The sequence below is a fragment of the Podarcis erhardii genome (assembly GCF_964252035.2).
Source record: "Podarcis erhardii genome assembly, chromosome: 9".
Classification (NCBI taxonomy): Eukaryota; Metazoa; Chordata; class Lepidosauria; order Squamata; family Lacertidae; genus Podarcis; species Podarcis erhardii.
Window position 1 is genome coordinate 26406487 of NC_138512.1, and position 22859 is coordinate 26429345.

Genomic DNA, 22859 nt, shown 5'->3' on the forward strand with positions numbered 1-22859 from the left:
TCAGACACAAATGCAATGTAGCACAGTCCTATCAGCATTTTTCCCCAGAGAAAACCAGCTTCAGGCAAGATCCACTATGAGCAGAGATATGACAGGTGAGGAGGGGTTGCTCAGCCCTTACTCCACCAGATTTATTTTTGCTCCTATGCAACAGAAAAAAACAGGTATTGGGACAAGGGCTAAAATACTACTTATCTACCCAGATGGTCTCTCCTAAAACTACCATTCTTCACAACAAACAGCCATTGGGGCTGTGTTATGTGCATGTAGTAAGAAGACTGTCTGTATCAGGTAGTTTGTTTTGTTGTTTTTCAGTAACAAGGCAAGTATTTCAGCATTAGTTAAATGCAATCACATGACTCGGTGAAACAAACAAACTCCTACTGAACTAAATTGTTTTTGCAATCATGTTAAATTTATTCATAACGCTGTACCAGTTTTTGACTGATGTTCAACACCATTGTGGAAAAGGGAAAAAAATAGGGAAGAGGACAGTGAAGCTGACTTATTGGATGGACTTTCAAAGATGAGCCTAATTCCAGAAGCCGCACTATCAAGCTTTGGATTTTTCAAATCATTTAGCACCTGGGTTGACTTAACTGAATGTTGTGATAATAACATCCTGCGAAAAAACACATTGACTTGAGTTCATTAGTCACCACAAGCAGTTTGTTCAGAATCCAAGTACATCAAATAATTGGTTTCAATCACCGTTTTCACGACACCATTTTCAGCAGCGGCTTCTTCTTCATTTCCAGTTGGAGGTTGAGCACTTAAAAATAATCATAATAAAAAACATTAACCAAGCTATGAGGTGTTAAGATGTATAAGAAAATGAGTTCCACTTAAAATGGGTTATGTACTTGTTGTTATATCATGGATGGATGAAATGGCGTTCCATACAAATCTGTATGTTTATTTAATACTGCATTAATATCCCATCCTTCCTCAAGGATAGCGTACATGGTCCTTCTGCTTCTGCATAATATTCTCACAGCCCTGCGAGATGGGATAGGCTGAGAAAAAAGGTAAAGGACCCCTCGTCCAGTCAAAGGCGACTATGGGGTTGCAGCCCTCATCTCACAGACAGCTTTCCGGGTCATGTGGCCAGTATGACTAAACTGCTTCTGGTGCAACGGAACACCATAATCCAGAGCACACAGAAGCGCCATTTACCTTCCCACCACAGTGGTACAGTACCTATTTATCTACTTGCACTGGGGTGCTTTTGATCTGCTAGGTTGGCAGGAGCTGGGACAGAGCAACGGGAGCTCACCCCGTTGCAGGGATTTGAACCACCGACCTTCCAACTGGCAAGCCCAAGAGGCTCAGTGGTTTAGACCACAGCGCCACCAGTGTGGCTTATTGCATCGTATAGTAGCTCCTCAACACATAATAATAAATTCATGTATTTTCAACACATTTCACACTCAATGCTACAACGATACACACAAATAAAAGAATACCTACTTGCCAGGTGTTTCTTCAGGTTTCTCATCTTCATTTTCATCTACAAAAAGCAACAAGAAAAAATACTACCTCAAAATTATCTCTGACTGCAATAGCACAAACAAGAATCCCTCACAAATTTCCAGTTTTCATTTTATACAAAATGCACAGATTCCATTTCTAAATATTCCAGCTGCATTTCTCAAACCATGTGTTATCTGCAGTCAGGATTGTCTCCCTTTTTACTAGTCCTTCTACACGTGAATTCATAATGGGTTCAAAGTTTTTAAGTTTTATAAGGCTCCAATTCTAAATTGTACCACATAGTTTCCATGTTTATAAGTTTTAACTGAGTGTATTGGTGTTTAGATTTCAAATCCTATAATAATTACATAAAACACTAAAGATGGTCCCCAAGATTCCAAACTGGGATTACTCACATATATTCAAAGATAAACTTTTTGTGTACAGAGATTAGTGAAATTTTTGCTTAACTGGAGAAAGTCTTTTATTATTATAATGAAGACAGAATGTTATCCCATTATAACTTACTTCCCCTTACTTCAAATGTTTTGCTATCAGGAAAAACTTACTTTTCTGAAATCAAGTACAGTAAACCTATCTCACTTCTTAGTGCATCTTAGCTTTACTGTCTTCTTTCTTACCTAGCATCTTCTGTACTTTTAAAAAATGCATGACAGGCACAATGTCAACAGGCAAATCTTCTCCCATTGTTTGATTTCCAGGGAAAATGTTATTGGTTAAATCTGCATGTTATGAAGCTGTGAAAGTTACAGCACACCTATCACTTGTGTTGCAATTATAATGCAAAACCACTTCTATGGGCAGAATACCAAATAGAGCATTCATGTCAAGATGTTCAACAAAATTTCAAAGAATCCAACTTTTGATTCAAATCTCGCCATGGCAGTTCTAAACATAGCTGTTAGAAGGTTATCAACCCTAAAGCCTTAAGAGTCGCTGTGATATCCACATATATGTATATTTTCCCATCTCTGCTGAAGTGCGTACAGCATTTCCATGTAGGAGGTGGCATAACTTGGGGTTTCTTGCAGTAGCACAGGCAATTTGTGTAGCACCTGGACACCAAGTTCCAGTGGACAACTCCCCCCACCCCACCAATAACCTATTTATTTGCTTTTGGTATGGTATTGATTCTGCACCAACAGATGTGAACTGTGTTTTCTTTGTACTTTTTATTTAGTGAGTTGTAACCTGCTTCCTGCCTTTTCCTTACAAGCTGTAACCTTGTCCCTTAAACACACAGGGACACACACCTCCAGTAAAGCAGCAACCTAGAGGGAGGGCTGTTCTTGTTTTATTATGTATCTTGTGTTTTTATCTTGTATATTTCTGTTGTGAACTGCCCCTAGATCGATGGAATAAGGGTGGTATACAAATTTAACGAATCAGCCTCAGCATAATGACATACTGTTTGTGCCTTAACTGTCTACTTTCTCCTTACTATCTTTGTACTGTTTAGAAACAAACTCAATAAATGTGTTTCTGAAAACCTTGGGCTTCCCCATGTCTCTCAGGCAGGCAAAGGACCAAAACAGGTTGGGGCATTGCTGCTGGCAGCCTTCCAACTCCCCCAGTATTCCTGATTTACCTTACCACTAATAACAACAAAATGTTCAAAAATCGCTACGGGTCCAAAGGCCTCGGCCAACTCCAGAGAGAAAGGAAGTGCCTCGATATTGCGGTGGTCGAGTTAAAACGTATTACAAAGCTGGTGGGCGGAGTATTGAAAAAACAAAACCCAGGGCTATGGAGAGTCAGGGAGGAGTCTCCCACCAAAGCACGAGGCCTGGAACCAGACCGGGACTTGATTTCCTTTCCCTTTTTCACAAAGACCCAATTCGATTCACAAGGCACCCCAACTACATCCAGGGGGCCCCTCTCGGCTGCTTAAAAAAAAAACCCATATGCACGCGCAAGTTCAGCGGGGCTTAACTCTTCCCCGGTGAATGTCCGATGGGGCCCGGTGTGCCTATTCGCTTTCCAACCCATGGGGCTCCCAATCCACAGCGGGGCCTACCGAGCCTCCCTTAAGGAGACGGGCAAACGGCATAAAGGCGGGCAGGGGAAGGTGCCGCGCTGCAAAGGGCAACCCGCCTCCTTCCCAGAGGCCTCCCCGTCCTCAGGGAGCCCGAAAAGCCGGCCGCGGAAAGAGCAGGCCCGGCCGCGGCCTGGCAACGGACACGCTGCGGGGCAGGGCCTAGCGTTTCCCGCCGGCCGAAACCCGAGGAGGGGCAGCATAATGGCGGCGGGGGGAGGTGGAGAGCAGCTTGAAGAAAGGAAAGAGGGTGGTGGGGTGGTGGGGTTTGAGAAACGCTTCGTACCGCCGTAGAGCCACTCCTCCTCCTCATCCCCGGCGCCGGCCCCGCTCAGGTCCGCCGCCAGCCTCTCCACTTCGCCGCCGGCCGACATGGCTGCTGCTGCTGCTGCTGCTGCTTCTGCACGAGGAAGGCCCGGTCGCGCTTCGCTGAGGCGAGTCCCGCAGTGCGCCCCCCCCCACCCCCAACCTCGACCGCTTTTGATTCTTGACGGCGGAAGGAGGAAGGACAACAACAATGGCTGCCGCTGCCGCTGCCTCTCTCTCTCTCTCTCTCTCTCCCCCGCCTCCGGAGAAGCCGAGCGGCGGCGGCAAGCGCGACGGCGCCTCGGCCTGCACTTCCCCTCCGCGCCGCTGCGCGACTGACACGCTCGGGAAGGGGCAGGCCTGGGCCCCGTCGGTGGGCGCCGCTTTCCTCCTGAAAGCCTTTCTCTGGCAGCCCTAAGCGTGCTTACTCTGAAGTAAGCGGGGCTTACTTGCCCAGGACAAGCGTGTACAGGGAAACTGAGGAGATCCTCACCCCAAAAAACGGATGTGGGGTTGTCCCTGAGCAGCAACACCTGCACGCCAGCACTACTTTATCCGCCCCACTGAGGGTAGCTGGGACACGCAGTAGTGTTGAAACCACAATTACAAAGTAGTTACAAAGTCAGTGCTGTAGTCAGATGCGTGCAGCCCAGAGGATTTAATGCACTCGTCTCACACAAACGCACGTGAGATGCATTCTCAATCCACTCAAACGGCTCACCTGTTTCTCAAAGGTGTGTGTATCTACTTGCAAGGTGCCCCCGTGGAAGGGACTTAAAATAAACCAGATGCTTGAAGATTATATTTTTTATCCAGTTTTAATTAGTTGTCTTATTGCAAAAAGGGGGTGTGATATGAGGCATATGATTGGACTGTTACTGCAAAGCACTTTTCCTTCTTAAGCAAGGTAGTTTTGTTTTGATGTACCAGCCAGGTTTCCCACTCACTACCTGGTTAGAGTGGCATTTCCTATTTCTAGGATATTAGAATGCTGTTTTTATGCCTGCTAAGTGCTCTCTGAGACTGTACAAGTGAAGCCACTGGGATCTTATCTTTTCCACCCATCTAAACACCTTAATTTGATTCTATAGTCCCTGTGCCTTTAAACATAACCTTTACCAACCTTCCATTCTGTAAGTCCCTTTGCTTTTTTTCCTCAGTGTCTTCAGCTTGTGGTAGAGTTGGCCTAGTGAAGAGAAGTCAGCTCCTTTAATCAGCATTAGCAATTTATTTCTAAAATAAGAGGTGCTAGCTTTAAGGCCTGCCTTTATATCAGACCATTTGTTTTGGGAGGCATCCAGGTTGATAAATTTAAGTCACTCAGTGGGGAGGGGGGGAAACAATTTGCATATACTTATACTCTATTTGCTACCACTTCACATGTTGTTCCATGGCTCAACCCTGGCATTAAAATGGTTTGGCCTGGTGAATGAATATTGATTCAAATTAAATCATATTTATGAAAGGGACTTGCATTAATGACTTTTGAAAACAGGTTTTCCCCCAGAACAGATTAGCTATTGATAGCTTCTTTGTAACTTTGTCCATTTACTCAAGTAATCTTGAGTAACAGATCCAGAAATACATCTCTGTATTTTGTTGTTCCTGCTGTCTTCCTGTAGTGCTTTGTAGTTTGTAGTCTGGATTGTGTGGACTTTTGTAGAGGGCTGGTTTAAAAATTGCACACCTTTTTTTTGCTGAAGTTAGTTGTTCATAACACTCCCAGTGTTGTGTAGGTATACATGCTTATTTAAATATGTTCAAGGACTTCTACCTGATGGTACTGCTGGATTAGAACAAAGGTTGATCCACCATCCCATCTCATGTATAAAATGCTTGTGAACAGGACCTGAGTACAACAGCACTCTCCTCTTATTCCATGGATTACAAAAAGGATCGTGATTTATGCTTATCTTATTGCTGGCTGGCTGCAATTTAGCTGACTTGCTTTTTAAGTCAATGTTCCCAAGCAGGTGGATTAGTTTTAATTGCAACCTGTTCTAGAACTGTATTTGCACTGAAGAATGGGTAATAAATGTTTTACATTAATGGGGCTACAAACCTAAACCTGTTCACTCAGAACAAAGCCCCACCAAACTCAATGGTGCTTACGTGAAGTTAGGTACAGCTAGGACTGCAACCTTACCCATTAATTAAAAATAACTACTGTAGTTTCAACCCTTTCCCCTCTAAAACTCAAACTCTCAGATTATTTTCCTGTTAAACCTTCACCCCCCCCACGCACATTTAATCAGTGCAACTATGACAAGTCTCTACAGAATTCAGGCTTTTATGACATTCAACAATATATTGTTTAACAGATATTAAATTTGATGAGACAGTTATGCGAGCCGACGAGACCTGTAGCTAGTCTTGGGTGTGCTGTTGCTATCACTAGGACATGAAAACACCATCGAATACTATTTTGTCTTTCAAAACCGTCATTTTAAAAAATAATAATAAGGCGAGCGTGACAAGAAGAGTTCAGAACCGAAAACAGTAGGAGAAACGCCCGGCACAACCCTCAAAAGTCCCGCCCCGCTACACGTTGCCCAGGCTCCATTCAGCCTCCGCGACTCTTCCGGGTTGGTAGGCGAACTTCCGCCCTCAGATGAGAGGGGCGCTTTGCCGGCCAAAGAGCTTCGTTGTTACAAACGCCCGAAAGAGCGCCCCGCCCCCTGGTCTCCCCGGCCCGCCAATTGGAGCCGGGAGCTGGAAGATGACGTCGCATCGCGCGACAGCTGCAAAGATAGGTGTGTGCGGATTGCAGAGGCCGACGGTGCTGTCAACTCCGCTACCCGCTTGTGAAGTGCCGAAGCGGCTTAGGATGAGCCTGATTTAAGTATCCCGCGCCGCCTGACGGGCCTCGGAGGTGCGCTTCCCGCTTCAACACATAGCAAAGGGTTCTTTTCACTTTTGCCTCACTGACACCTCTTGCAGCCCCACGTCTGGAGTGGTACCCATTGAGAAGTGCCAGGGGGACTCCAGCAATCCTCTCCCACGATGTCTTCCTCCTCCACCACTTCTTCCTTTCCCACAGCCCCTGCTGGGATGTCGCAGTTCTGCCAGCAAGCTTGGGGGCAGGTGTTTGCCAAGGCAAAGCGGGCTGTTGTGTTCATGGACCCTGCTTGCGCCGAAAGCCTTCACTGGACGTGCGGAGGAGCCGGGAGGTTGCTGCAGGCCGGGGCGATCAATGTCAAGGAGTTTTCCAGCTTTGAATCTGGAGGCGCAGACCAGCCCAAAGCTGTCTTTGTGGTGGGCAGCTTGCTGAAAGGCAGAACGGTGGACATAATCCGTGACATTGTCACTCTCAGCAACTTCCAGTACTGCATGGTTTTCACAGCTGTCAGCCATGCGGTGCACTTGCAGGCCCACAATGCCCCTGGCACTACTGAGGTTGAAGGTATCGGCCGGATTGTCTTTGAACAGTTTGAAGAGAAGCTCTGCCAGTGGATGGGAAACATGAACTACACTGCAGAGGTTCAACACGCCCCTTTGTTCTTGGCACCCATCTCGCCTCATCTCTTTGTAGCACCTGCCTTCTCCTTGTTTTTCCCCTTGATGGCTGAGGATTTGACTCGGATCAATAAAGCTAGACCGGAGAAGAAGAAAATTTCCCACTTGAGTGATGTTGATTTTTCATCTCTGTCTTCAGAGTTGCAGCTTCAGATCAGGTCCTTGGTTTCTGATTTCAACAGCTTGTTTGAGTACCTCAGTGTGCGGGAGGAATGTTTTGCTGTTGGGACGATAAGTAAGATAATTGCAGGGGATCTGGCAAATTATGCCCAGGCTAAGACCAGAAGGAAAACTGCACAACACAGAGCTTCTGTCATCTTCGTGGACAGGACATTAGATTTGACAGGTAAGATGTTTGAGGGATTAACAGTTTGTTTCTTCTTGAAGCTATTTCTTCATTACAAGAATACTAACCTTTGTATGTTACTGTAGGAACTTCTGAACGGAACCACTAACATTCCTGAGTTGGTGGAGGCAGTCTTAAATGAGTGTTCTAAGGCTCCTAGATTTCAGCATAAACACCAGGGCCACTTTGGCTGGAGCAGCACCTGCCTCAAATGAAATCGCCAAACACATATGTTAAGAAACACTTTAAATCTGGTTTTCTGTACTGGAGTAAGGGAAGGTTATATGTAGGTGTGTGAACTGGCAATGACTTCATTGTCAGGGATAGTTCCTTATCTGATCAAGGTTGGGCTACTATATAAGCCAGGCATGGCCAAACTTGTCTCTCCATCTGTTTTGGGACTACAATTCCCATCATCCCTGACTACTGGTTCTGTTAGCGAGGGATGATGGGAGTTGTAGTCCCAAAACAGATGGAGGGACAAGTTTGGCCATGCCTGATTATAGGCCCATTGAGTCAAGCTTGACCAAGGCATTACAGTTTGTTGATATAATTGTTTGTATTTACTCTGACTTGCATATTGTGGTTCTTTAAAGAGTTGGAGACAGGTGCCCCTTAACACTGTCTGGTTATGCTGTTAGGGATACTTTTCAGCTTGCGTAACTTGAGCAGGTTGGCAAGTGATTCCAAGGGTTGAAACATCTTGTTCTTTGGGTTCCTGCTCTTCCTGGCTGGTGAAATCTTCCAGGGATGAGCTTTCAGTAGGATCCCTGGAGGTGGTTAGTGTCACTTTAAGAGAGGACATAATTCCCATCTTCCTTGAAAGAGGCAGTAGTGATAACATTATGGAAGAATCCAAGTGGCTTGCCAAGGCAGTTTTGGAGACCGTAGATTATTTCAAATCCATCCCAAGTTAATAAACCTTTGAGATGCCAGTTAAAGTGTAAACATACTTCTGTGATATGTGCCCATCTGTCAGGATTTAAACAGCTTTCCAATTACTGTCAAATCATGGTTGTATATAAGAGATCTAGACACCGGGATCTAGTTTACTGTTTTTCCTCTATGTGAATAGAGTGTGAATTCATTTTATACAGTTATGGTGATCTTTGTTTGAATACCTGTCTTCCAAATGGTCAACTTCTAAAATTCACTTTCTTTTCCATTTTAATATTGACATCGTTCAGCTGTTCTTCTTGTGTACACAGTCAAATGATGTTGTTTTGTTCTGAATGCTCATTTCATGTAATAAACCTTTTGCTAAGTCAATGGATTATTCTTTTTCAGGAGCAGTTGGTCATCATGGTGACAACCTAGCGGAGAAGATACTCTCTTCTCTTCCCAAACTTCCAGGTCATACAAATGATGTGATGATCAACATGGTAGAACTTACAAACCTGCAGAGTGATGATGCAAGTTGCACTATTGTAGCACCAGGCTGCTTGGCACAACCAAAGTAAGAAGCTTCCATGTGTGTGGTATTCTTTAAAAGCTATGTTGCATTTGAGTTCTGCACTGTTACCTAACCCAGCAAAACAGAGATGTAGTCACAAGCAGGTTTTGCATGCATATTCCTTTTCTGGGCTGGAAATTGAAAATGTAGGCTGGATGTATATGTGCATCTGTATTGTGATGCCAACCATAAGCTGCCAGAAAGTTGATGTTTACTATTGTCTATTCAGATATTGATCATTAACTCAAACACCACAATATGATGGCAATTTCACATACAAAAATGTTGCTATTGCATCATCGTTGGTATCATCTAAAATGGTGTCTGCCTAGCAGAGTGATTTTCTTTTGCCCATGTACCCTTTCAAGTGTTCAGAAAGCTAATTTAAAAAGGGATCTAGTTCAGGTTCCCGCTATACAAGAAGGAACTAGTTCAAGTTAATAGGATCAGAGAATGGTAGAGATGGAATGGACCATGAGGATCATCTAGTCCAACCCCTTGCAATGCTGGAATCTTTTTGCCCAATGTGGGGCTCAAACCCATGACTCAGAAATTAAGAGTCTCATGCTTTACCAAGTGAGCTATAGCTCTACATGCAAATGAATGTTTTAGCTTATAAAAAGTTTATCAGCATCATCGTTCGTCGTCGTCGTCCCCCCCCCCCCGAATTCAACATTCAGAATGTTTACAAGCTACTGTGCTGAAGGGTCCCAAAGTAGACTTGCCCTGTTTATGGCAGCCACACAAGTACCCAACAGGTACTGCTATTGGAAAACAGAGATGCAGTCGTACCTTGGATCCCAAGCACCTTGGTACTCGGACATTTTGGCTCCCGAATGCTGCAACCCCGAAAGTGAGTGTTCCGGTTTGCAAATGTTCTTTGGCACCCGAATGGAGCTTCCTGCAGCCAATTAGAAGCCACACTTTGGTTTCTGAATGTTTTGGAAGTCGAACAGACTTCTGGAACAGATTTCGTTCAACTTCCGAGGTACGACTACACTCTTCAACAGGGATGATACAAGAAATGCCTCACACCCCTTCTTTCTAATTACTTGGCAGCCATGATAAAGTGACTAAATGACCTTAGCAACAACAGTGACTCTGTATTTGCCTAATAAGTCATAAAAAGCTGCCTCCACGCTTTGCTTTCCAACTCCAATTGACTTCTTTTTGAAAGAAAAGTAAGAGTCTAGGCCTTCTGCAGGGCAGGTGGGGAACGGAATGGAGATGAATTGAAGTTCTATCTAGAAGATTACTTAAGTGACCACTAATTCACCCAGCAATTATGGGAACTACTTTCACGTGTAGTTCAGAGACTTTTCAGCTAGTTCAGTGAACTAGTTCATTCCAAGCATTGACATCTTTAGCCCAAGTTTAAAACTACTTTCCCCTATGTATGGGAAGGAAGTACACATAGCTCTTGGGACAGTCACAGATACTGCATTTGAGCTGCTCTTGAAATCTGTATTATTTTTATTATATATTTATTTCACAGAATCATAGAGATGGAAGGGATCCCAAGGGTCATCTAGTCTAACCCCCTGCAGTGCAGGAATCTCAGCTAAAGCATCCATGACAGGTGGCCGTCCAAGCTCTGTTTAACAACCTCCAAGAAAGGAGAATCCGCCACCTCTTGTGGGAGTCTGTTCCACTGCAGAACAGCTCCTACTGTCAGAATGTTTTCCCCCGAATGTTTATTTGGAATCTCCTTTCTTGCAACTTGAAGTCATTGGTTTGAGTCCTACCCTCCAGAACATGAGAAAACAAGCATGCTCCTCCATGTGACAGCCCTTAAGATATTTGAGGATGGCTATCATATCTCCTCTCAGTCTCCTCTAAACATACCCAGCTTCTTCAAGCACTCCTTGTAAGGCTTAGTTTCCAGACCCTTGATCATCTTGGTTGTCCTCTTCTTCACACCTTCCAGCTTGTCAACATGCTTCTTAAATTGTGGTGGCCAGAATTGGACACAGTATTCCAAGTGTGATCTAACTAAGACAGAACAGAGTGACACAAGAACAAATGCAACCTAAAATGTTCACTGATAAGATGTGTAAAATAGCAGATCCAACTCACACCCCCCACCCCCAAAATTAGTGGAAGATTAATCATCATCATCAAACCTTTTATTGGCATCACATACAAACATTCATAGTAAATCAATACAGAATTTTTGTTGTTGTTTAGTTGTTTAGTTGTGTCCGACTCTTCGTGACCCCATGGACCAGAGCACACCAGGCACTCCTCTCTTCCACTGCCTCCCGCAGTTTGGTCAAACTCATGCTGGTAGCTTCGGGAACAGTGTCCAACCATCTCGTCCTCTGTCTTCCCCTTCTCCTTGTGCCCTCCATCTTTCCCAACAACAGGGTCTTTTCCAGGGAGTCTTCTCTTCTCATGAGGTGGCCAAAGTATTGGAGTCTCAGCTTCAGGATCTGTCCTTCCAGTGAGCACTCAGGGCTGATTTCCTTAAGAATGGATATGTTTGATCTTCTTGCAGTCCATGGGACTCTCAAGAGTCTCCTCCAGCACCAATACAGAATTACCACCGCCCCAATGACACAGAACATTTGTCAAATAAAAAGAGGCAAAACAGTCTAACGTTACAGAACGGATGATTAAAGTTTTTGCCTGGTGCCTAAAAATCAGATAGTGGTGGCATCGGGCATTCCTCCCTGAGGGAAGCATTCCATAAGTGGGAGCTACCCCAGAGAAGGCCCATTTTTATGTAGAACCTTTGTTTTTTGAGGCAGTTGCGTACATTGTTCCCTCAAGCATTGTGTCAGACACAAGAGTGACTTGGATGGTTGCTTTCCATCACTGTACTATAAAATGCTTAGGAATTTTGCTGTGAGAGCTGTAAGCTTAAAAGTGGATCAGATGCTTAGTATGCAGAGATTCACACGTTTAACCTCTGGCATCTCCAGGTAGGGCCAGGAAAGAACTCTGTGTGGAATTTTTGAAGAGCTACTACCAGATTTGCCATAATGCTGGGGTTGGGAATCTGTGGTTCACCAGATACTGCAGGACTCCAATTCCCATCAGCCCCAACCACTCCTGCTCCAAGTGTCTCTGGTTGCCATTGGCTCAGTTGCTCAGATCCTAAATAAGGGACTGGCAGGGAAAGTGAAGGAGCGAAAAAGAAGTGGACATTTAGGAAAGCAAGGGCCCGGGAAAGGAGTATTGGAAGACTGGGCTGTAGGGCTGTAGGGAAGAAGAGAATAACAGAATACTTGGGGAAGGGAATCTGGGAAGGAGAGGAAATGCAAAATGAAGGCAGGTCCATAAGACTTAGCTGTAGAGGAGTTCAGATACTGATTTGAAATAATCTGCTAAACATTTGGCTGCAGTTAGCTAGACTTGTGAAATGCATCCTAAACTGTAGTCTGAACTAATGTTTGCAATATTCAACTGTGAAAGAAGTCCATTTAAATTTTGAATTGAATTACTGTTTTGGCAGTGAACTTCGGATCAGATGTCATTCTTCATAAAATGTTTGTTGGCAGTGATGGGAATTTTGTAGAATTTGTTATTTCTGAATAAAGGTGTGTGTGAGATATACACACACCTAGAGTTTGGAATCCACCGTCAGGTAGTTCACATTTTAATAGATGTTTCTTCTAAGTATTTCAAATGTATTGGGATAACGGAGAAAGAAGATCTCCTTTCTCTACAGCATGCTATATCTATTTTAAAAATAAATAAATAAATGTGTTTCCAGCCAAAACATCTGGGCTTAGTTTATGGAGTTAGCAAGCAGATTTAATGAATATTTATGGTTGACGTAGGGCTATAAAGCAGAGTCTTTACTTAAATCTAGGGAAACAATTAACTTCTTTAAAGATGAGAATTTTAAATTCTCTGTTCTCTTAAAGTTATTGGACTTCGAACACAACCACTTGAAAAACTGAAAAATGCAGCAATGTCCTTAAAATTATTTAAATCATATTAGTCATGTGCAGAATTTTCCATCGAGAAAACCTTCTTGCTATAATTGCTGACACATTGGTCATTTAGTAGAAATGGATTGCAGAGAATATATATTTTTGGAGAGTGATAATCTTTTTTCCTTTAAGTATATAGTTTATATATTATGAAATAAAACTTATGGATCATAACTATAAAGTTGTGTGTGTGTGTGTATACACAGTGTGTGTGTGTGTGTGTGTGTGTACACAATGGTAACATGAACTCCCTCATTGTGGGTTTTTTAATGAAAGTGCAGTTTATAAATATTTAAAGAAAGAAAATAAAGGTGATACTACTTTCTAAATTTGGGCACCCACGCAAAATGTGCAAAATTTATTGGGCACTATAGAACTTTGTGAAACATGCAAAATTCCAGTCTCCCCATGGCTGTGCTGTCAGTGATGCAGTAACATTTGTCTGAGAAATCAGTTCATAATCCACTCAGATTGCTCAGCTGCAAATCCTTAGCCTTGAAGATATAATAATAATAATGATAATAATAATTTTATTACAGTGGTGCCCCGCAAGACGAACGCCTCGCAAGACGGAAAACCCGCTAGACTAAAGGGTTTTCTGTTTTGGAGGCGCTTCGCAGAACGAATTTCCCTATGGGGTTGCTTCACAAGATGAAAATGTCTTGCGAGTTCCCGCGAGTTTTTTCGCTTTTTTCGCCCTTTTCCTAAGCCGCTAAGCCGCTTATCAGCTGATCCGCTGATAAGCCGCTTCTCAGCTGATCGCTAAAAGCCGCTAGACCGCTAATAGCGCTAATCTGCTAAGCTGTCAATGGGCTTGCTTCGCAAGACGAAAAAACCGCTAGACGAAGAGAATCGCGGAACGGATTCTTTTCGTTTTGCGAGGCACCACTGTATTTCGGTCACAGACCAGTTCCAGCTCACATACAATATCAGGAAAGTCATAAAACACGATAGAAAGACATTTGACTTTACAATTGGGTATAACAGGGACAATACAGATTTAGCAATAGTTAAAAATATATAATTTAAATCTTAATCACTAAAATATAACCTAAAATTGTTGACGATATAAAATTTTCAAGCTTATATACTATAATTGTTTGACATCCGCATAAAAACTATTTAGAAGTTTACATTTTTATGACAGAAATTAAAATTGGGGAGGGGGAGGCACGGGTATCCTGTGTCATACTAATAATCATAGAAGCTTTACAATATATATTAGAATAGATTATTGATACAAACTGTATGAATTGTTTTGATGGATGTAGTTTAAACCCAGAAGAAACAAGAGGATAAGGAAGCAGTCAGAGTGTCTTGTAGCAAATGATAGCTCTTTCCAAATAGAAAAATATTCAGATGGAAGCAAATTCTATTCATTCTGTAGCATCAGATTTTTTGTCTTATATACAGTAAATGGGTGAGTAAATGAAAATGACCTAAATATATTTTGAGCTGCCTTATTTAAATCTACTCCATATAGATATGAACAAAGTCTTCTGCACGCACCAGGAAGCGTCCTCTGAGTAACTAGCTGCCACATCTGCAAAAATGGACTTGGCCGTGGTTACAATCCCTGAATGTAGATTCAGCTGTCAGCACCTTGTTATTGACTCCTCTTCCATCAGCCTTTTCTTTTCTTTTCCTATTAAGTAACTGTTTGCACTTTTAAAGCACAAAAGAAGCATGTTTTAAAACCGTTACGTATCTAATGAATTGTCAAGGAACAGACATGCTATAAAGATCAGAACTTTTTAAAAGCGTAATGTGACAGACAATTCTTCAGTGTATGCATTTAATGTATTAATATATTTTTTTATAGGACACCTAAGAACTAACAGTTCAGGAACAACTGAGTCTGTGAATCTGAAGGATCACTGCTCAGATTCCATTAACCCACCATGCTTGGGGAAGACCGTGCAACGATTCCTGATAGCACAAAGGGGTTTCCCTACCCTCCCCCCCAAAAAAAATAGAATTATACATCATTTTAGGAATTTGCCACCTAGTGGTAGGCAAGTGGAGCTTTATCTTTTAAAACCTTCCTTGCTTCATCTGTAATCCTACCCTATTTTCTGCAACTTGAAGGACTTTGAGGCCAATATGGGCATAGTGAACAGACTTGCTGCTTAGTAAACTGAACAGCAGCATCAAATGTTTCAGAGAGATCTGACAGGAATGTACTGCAGGCCTTAGGTGGCAGATGCTGAGGTGATGACAATTGTCCTCACTGTTCCTCCTGAGCTCCTCCCAGACATTTCCCTTAGCGGGATATCAGAGCTTTATGTGCTACACAGCCTGTCATCCCCCTTGAAACTGCCCTGCTGGCATCAGATGCTACCATATTTTTGGTGTTGAAGTGAAATTAACAATCAGCTTCTGGTCATGGAATGAGGGAGGCACCATCTTGAGATAGCAAAATACATTTTGTTGGCCCTAATGGTGCCTTTAGTCTTGTAATGAAGATGACATAGATAAATTGGATATTAATCTCATGTTTCTGGTTTGGTGTGCAAGCTAGGTTTTGGGTCTGAAAAAGCTGAAGGCTACAGAATGAAATGAATTGCGCTATCAGTTATATTTCCTGGATTAGCAACAATAAAAATCCTACGCTAGCCCTATGAAGCTTGGTGTTGCAGGATGTAATAAACAAAGATGGAATGTTTTTCCTTTGTAAACATTTTATTTTCTAGACAGCTGGATTGCATTGCGCACATCCAGGGACTAAGTGTATCAAGTTATTTGTTATCACAGACACTCAAATATGCCTTAAAACATTATCTGGTATTCTAAATCCAAAGAACATATTGTGATTTATTTTTTTGTCGGAACATTTTGTGTGTGTGCGTTTCTCTGTTCCATTTAGATAACATAGAAAAAACTGAGGATTAAGATGTTTGCCCTCTTCTACAAGTTTACAAGATGTTGGGATGCAGGAAATGTTTGCTACATGCTTAAGATATGGGTTTACTTTTGTGGGTTTGGCAAGTAAAAATACTGCTTTGAAAAAATTAGTTGACCACAGCAGGCAAGCTTGTGCTCATTTTATCCCATTAAACATCCCCAGGGGTATGATGTGCACCTAGTCACATTTACACTTTTTCCAGGATGCACAACTCTTGACATGTCTGCTTATCTCTTGTGCGTAAATACCATAGCTCATATTTTTTTATAATTGAAATACATTTTGCCGTCTTCTGGCTCACTATTTTCACAAAAACGAACTAGAATAGAAAGCAGACCAAAATCCCACCCCCCATTATCACTCTGGGAAGCATTCCATTTTCTTCTGGTGAGGGTAGCAAAAGAACCTTAACTTTCCTCTCCAGTTTAGAGGTGAAGAGAGATTGATACCAACCTCACTGTTGGGCTGAGATTTGGATGTGTAGATCACCTACAAGGAAGCTCCACAAACCCTGGCTCCAAGCTTTGCAAGCTGGAAAGACCGGGTTTGCTTGCTTCTCAACATAACAAATCCCTCTGGAGAGGATGCAGGGATCATCCCTGTGGTTATTGTGCTGGGTTTCTGAACTGTGTCTCTATAAAACTCTGTCTTGGACTGGGAGAATGTGATCGGCTCAGACCTCATGCCAGAGATTCAATACAGATTCAGGGGTGAGTGGGTAGAATATTGTTGTTGTTTAGTCGTTTAGTCCTGTCCGACTCTTCGTGACCCCATGGGCCAGAGCACGCCAGGCTCTGTCTTCCACTGTCTCCTGCAGCTTGGTCAAACTCATGTTCGTAGCTTCGAGAACACTGTCCAACCATCTCGTCCTCTGTCGTCCCCTTCTTCTTGTACCCTCAGTCTTTCCCAACATCAGGGTCTTTTCCAGGGAGTCTTCTCTTCTCGTGAGGTGGCCAAAGTATTGGAGCCTCAGCTTCACGATCTGTCCTTCCAGTGAGCACTCAGGGCTGATTTCCTTCAGAATGGATGCGTTTGATCTTCTTGCAGTCCATGGGACTCTCAAGAGTCTCCTCCAGCACCATAATTCAAAAGCATCAATTCTTTGGCGATCAGCCTTCTTTATGGTCCAGCTCTCACTTCCATACATCACTACTGGGAAAACCATAGCTTTAACTATACGGACCTTTGTCGGCAAGGTGATGTCTCTGCTTTTTAAGATGCTGTCTAAGTTTGTCATTGCTTTTCTCCCAAGAAGCAGGCGTCTTTTAATTTTGTGACTGCTGTCACCATCTGCAGTGATCATGGAACCCAAGAAAGTAAAATAGATAGATAGATAGATAGATAGATAGATAGATAGATAGATTCTTTATTGTCATTACACAAGTGCAACATTGCACAAGTGCAACGAAATTGGATGCCATCCCTTAAAAACAACAAAAGCAAAACAACAACAACAACCAAACAAACCACATTCCAGCCACACCCACACCCACACCCATCAAACTCCCAGGTCACACTATCGAGTTACTGCATTTAAGAAGGCCACAGCTCTTGGATAGAAACTATTTTTCAGTCTATTTGTCCTTGACTTGATGTTTCTGTATCTCCTGCCAGAAGGCAGTAGTACAAACAGACTGTGTCCCGGGTGAGATGCATCCTGCAGGATATTGTTTGCTTTCCTAAGACAACGGGAACCGTACAGTTCTTCCAAAGATGGGAGGGGATGACCAATAATCCTTTGGGCTGTGGTTATGACCTTCTGGAGCACCTTCCTCTTCCTAGCTGTACAGCTGGAGAACCAGGCACAAATACAGTATGTGAGAATGCTCTCTATGGAGCCTCGGTAGAAGGACACCAGCAGTCTCTCACTCAGATTGTTCTTCTTTAAAAGTCTGAGGAAATAAATTCTCTGCTGGGCCTTCTTCACCAGAGCAGTGGTATTTGCGCTCCAAGTCATGCCCTGATCGATAGTCACTCCCAAAAACCTGAATTCCGCCACCCTCTCCACCCGTTCCCCGTTGATATACAAGGGCTGAATGTCCGCCTTTTTTTTCCTGTAATCCACCACCAATTCCTTGGTCTTAGCCGTATTAAGAGCCAGATTGTTCTCTCCACACCAAGCACAAAGCCGCTCCACCTCGTCCCGATAGGCGGACTCATCCCCTCCTGAAATGAGCCCCACCACCGTAGTGTCATCAGCAAACTTGATGATTTTGTTGCTGGAATAAATGGCTGTACAATCATACGTATAGAGAGTATAGAGCAGGGGACTCAACACACAACCCTGTGGTGAGCCGGTGTTAAGGCTAAGGGCTGTGGACATATGTGACCCTACTCTAACCCTCTGAGAACGTTCTGACAAAAAGTCCAAAACCCAGAGACAGGTGGAGTTGGAGAGTCCAATCGCCTCTAGCTTGGACACCAGTCTATGGGGGAGGATAGTGTTAAAAGCAGAGCTAAAATCCACAAACAGCAGCCTCACATAACTCCCCGGCTGCTCCAGATGGAACAGAGCAGCATGGAGAGTGGTAGTGATAGCGTCTTCCGTGGATCTATTTGCCCTGTATGCAAACTGGTAGTTGTCAAAAGTTGATGGAAGACAGGAAATAATGTGACGGCGCACCAGTTTCTCAAAACACTTCATGATGATTGGAGTCAGTGCAACTGGTCTGTAGTCGTTCAGACTACTGATTGTGGATTTTTTAGGCAGAGGAACAATAGTTGACGACTTCAGGCAGGGTGGGACAATAGACTGGTGTAAGGACTTGTTGAAGATCTTAGTAAAGACCCTCGCCAGCTGATCCGCACAGCCCTTCAACACCTTTCCCGTGATGCCATCAGGTCACTTCCTCCATTTCTTCCCCTTCTATTTGCCAGGAGGTGATGGGACCAGTGGCCATGATTTTTGTTTTTTGTTTTTTATGTTGAGCTTCAGGCCATATTTTGCGCTCTACTCTTTCACCCTCATTAAAAGGTTCTTTAATTCCTCCTCACTTTCTGCCATGAAGATATGCCATCTGCATATCTGAGGTTGTTGATATTTCTTCCAGCAATCTTAATTCCGGCTTGGGATTTATCCAGCCCAGCCTTTTGCATGATGAATTCGGGTAGGCTATGGGTGATCACAAATGTTAACGTGGCTACCAAGACCACTCATAATGTGTAGACCCTTGAGAATTGCACTCAGATGAGTCTACATTCCACTAGCAGCAGAAACATAACAGGAGAAATTGTGTGCTATGTCAATGTTTGATTGCTACTCTGGTGTTCATTTAAAAAGATGTTTTCCAATATCTTTCGCACTTCTCCAAAACAGACTTTTGTTTGGGAAACTGACTTTTGCCATCAGTTGAATAAAACAATGCTTCCTCCCCCCTCAAACGTGCAAATCATCGTTGCCACTTGAATCTGGAAGAACTCCAGGAATGTTATAGCCTTGGGATATTCCCAGATGTTTTCAATTGGAAACCCACTGTCTCCACACACCATGCCTCTGAAAACATATGTCTAAACCACTTTATCCATTTGCACCAAAAGAAGTGTTCTCTTACAGGAGAAATTGAGGCCACTGAATTTCTTAAGGCCAAGTGATGTATCCAGTTTCTGTTTATTGATGAGCAATCTAGTAACTAGTGAAGGCTTTCCTTAAAACTGTCAGTCTAAAATTAATCACTTTCTAATTGCTTTTGCATATATAAAGAAGCAATAAAAGCATCATGGATTTTTACCCTGTACCTATTCCTTTGTAGCTATGAAGGAAAAGGAATTGCTGTAGACTAGTATCTATATTCCCATTTGCACCATAATTTATCCATCTTATTCCCCCCCCCCAAAAAGACAAACATAATATTAACTTTAAGGGAAAGGGTCAGAAAATGGCTTCCTACATACAAACACTGATTTGCAATGAATTGATCTTCTGTGTAAGGGTCTTTTCTTTGTATGAAGGTCCCCAAATCGTACCACCCTTAAGAAATCATACATTACTTGGAATGCAAAACACATTAGTGGTAAATAATGTCATCTGAAACAATATTTTAAAAGCAGTCCTGCAGTCCTGACCTGATATATGTGATGTTTTTATCTTGAAAATCTTATTTTCTCTCAAAGAATTAACAAGAAAAAAATTAAATATAGGCACTTTTTAATCTTAAATATTGTTATAGAAATGGGGGGAAGGGATCCCTCTAAACACTCGGAACAAATAAATACTAGGATTTTGATTGGGGATGGACTAAAACATGGGTAGGCAAACTAAGGCCCGGGAGCCAGATCCGGACCAATTGCCTTATAAATCTGGCCTGTGGACAGTCCGGGCATCAGTGTGTTTTTACATGAGCAGAATGTTTGCTTTTATTTAAAATGCATCTCTGGGTTATTTGTGGGGCACAGGAATTCATTCTTCTTCCTCTCCCCCCCCCAAATATGGTCCGCCCCCGCACAAGGTCTGAGGGACAGTGGACCGGCCCCCTGCTGAAAAAGTTTGCTGACGCCTGGACTAAAACATAAACTGCAGGGCTGTGGCAAACAGGGAATTTCTGGCCTACCTATTGCAAACCAGTTTGGCTGGCTGAGGGAAGGGCAGGCCTGTTAGCATTACAATGGAGAGCCATTGAGGGTTAGCAACTCCTTGCCCCAGCTGTGACCAGAGACTAGAGATTTGGAAGGTTGCCAGGGTAGCTGCTCTGGGGGAGGGCAAGGGGCTTCTGGGCCATGCTGTAGGATCTGGACTCCCTTCCATGCAGACTGAAGGTATAAATATGTGAATAAACCATATCTCTTAAAGCATGACAGTCTCCGTCATGTCTTCCATTCTCCAAAGGGACACAGACCCTGTTTGTGCTCCTGTGACCCCATGTGCTCTGGCCACTGCTTGGCAGAGAGAGGGGGCAGGTCCGGGCTTTTGTAACAATATATCTGTGCCAAAAATTATCTTGATGCACAGCCAGTTCCCATAATGCCATCTCCCGAACTAGAAAAATATTTCAAATTACTAGGACCTAGGACTGAGCATGTCTCTCATATTCATTATTATTAGTGTCATATTTATAGGCTCTGGACAGCCCAATGTCTGGGATTCCTCTCACCCTGGAAATATCTGTACGCATACAGGATGCATATAGTCTGCCTTTATTGCACATAAATTTAGATGTACTGGTTAAACAGCAAAATAGTTACATCTGGTCAGTCATGCAGGCTTATAAACAGTTGTCCTGGTCACGAGTGATGAGTAAAAATTGCCTTCAGATGATTAGGCAAGGAACAATGTTTCCTTTTTGTTCAGGTTGCAGATAGGTAGCCGTGTTGGTCTGCCATAGTCAAAACAAAATAAAAAAAATTCCTTCCAGTAGCACCTTAAAGACCAACTAAGAATCCAATGTCTTTGTTCAAACCAGGTCTCTCCATGTTTTTAAGTTTAGTAATAAGTTGCAATTCAGCAGCTTCTCTTTCCAGTCTATTTCTGAAATTCCTTTGTAATAGAACAGCTACTTTGAGATCTTGTATAGAATGTCCTGGGAGATTGAAGTGTTCTCCTACTGGTTTCTCTGTCTTGTGATTCCTGATGTCAGATTTATGTCCGTTTATCCTTTGGCGTAAGGTTTGGCCTGTTTGTCCAATATAGAGAGCGGAAGGACACTGTTGGCATTTGATGGCATACACAATGTTAGACGATGAGCAATTAAATAGCAACCATCGTTGTTTACAAGCTATAAGGAACACCATTTCAGATAAAACCACAGCGGACTTTGCTTACAAACTCTGCCAATTTGTCCTTACCCACAACAACTTCAAATTCGGTGATGACTGTTCCTTCAGATCAGCGGCACAGCAATGGGCACCCGCATGGCCCCACAGTATGCCAACATCTTCATGGCAGATTTAGAACAACATTTCCTAAACTCCTACCCACTCAAACCTCTCTTGTACCTGCGATACATTGACGATATTTTTATCATCTGGACACATGGTCAACAGACCCTGGACACCTTCCACCAGAAATTCAATGATTTTCACCCCACAATCAACCTAACAATGAACCAATCTATGCAAGAAATACATTTTTTGGACACTACTATAAAAATACAGGATGGGCGCATAGACACCACCTTATACCGTAAACCAACTGACCGACAAACATATCTACATGCCTCTAGCTACCATCCCAAACATACCAAACAGTCCATTGTATATAGCCAGGCACTACGTTACAGCCGCATCTGTTCCAATTCTACAGACAGAGACTAAAATACCCAGCAGATGAAGTTAGACAACAGATCAACAGAGCCAGACTGATACCCAGAGAGAACTTGCTGCAAGACAGACCCAAAAAAGAAAATAACAGAACACCTCTAGTCATCACATACAGCTCCCAAGCTAAAACAGTACAACGCATCATCAGAGATCTACAACCTCTCCTGGACAATGACAGTTCTCTTTTTCAAGCTCTGGGAGGAAGACCTTTCATTGCCTACAGACAGCCACCCAATCTTAAACAACTCCTAACCCACAATAATACTACTACCAGACTTAACACGGACACTGGCACCAGAGCCTGCAATAAACCCAGATGCCAACTTTGCTGCCACATACACCCGGACTACACCATTACTGGCCCCAACAACATCACACATACCATCTCGGGACTATTTAATTGCTCATCGTCTAACATTGTGTATGCCATCAAATGCCAACAGTGTCCTTCAGCTCTCTATATTGGACAAACAGGCCAAACCTTACGCCAAAGGATAAACGGACATAAATCTGACATCAGGAATCACAAGACAGAGAAACCAGTAGGAGAACACTTCAATCTCCCAGGACATTCTATACAAGATCTCAAAGTAGCTGTTCTATTACAAAGG

The 22859-nt window shown here is 43.0% G+C and overlaps 2 protein-coding genes across 6 annotated transcripts in view; one reads left to right on the forward strand and one right to left on the reverse strand.

Moving 5' to 3' along the window:
* The window catches only part of FIP1L1 (factor interacting with PAPOLA and CPSF1), a 34312-nt gene extending 30266 nt beyond the window's left edge, over positions 1-4046 (reverse strand). For 3 of the 4 annotated variants that reach the window (XM_081875807.1, XM_081875806.1, XM_081875804.1), the window contains exons 1-3: positions 3816-4045; positions 1471-1510; positions 712-772 (exon numbers count right to left, since the gene is read on the reverse strand). In XM_081875807.1, coding sequence (XP_081731933.1) covers positions 712-772; positions 1471-1510; positions 3816-3903 — 189 coding nt within the window. In that variant the 5' untranslated portion in view covers positions 3904-4045. Of the gene's footprint in view, positions 1-711; positions 773-1470; positions 1511-3815 lie in introns of all 4 variants that reach the window. The other variant, XM_081875805.1, reaches the window with a different exon arrangement.
* A 2546-nt stretch (positions 4047-6592) lies between these two features.
* Positions 6593-22859, forward strand: part of SCFD2 (sec1 family domain containing 2) — a 155475-nt gene continuing 139208 nt past the window's right edge. The window contains exons 1-2 of one of the 2 annotated variants that reach the window (XM_081875816.1): positions 6593-7697; positions 8985-9153. In XM_081875816.1, the coding sequence (XP_081731942.1) occupies positions 6839-7697; positions 8985-9153 (1028 nt within the window). In that variant the 5' untranslated portion in view covers positions 6593-6838. The remainder of the gene's footprint in view (positions 7698-8984; positions 9154-22859) is intronic. The other variant, XM_081875817.1, reaches the window with a different exon arrangement.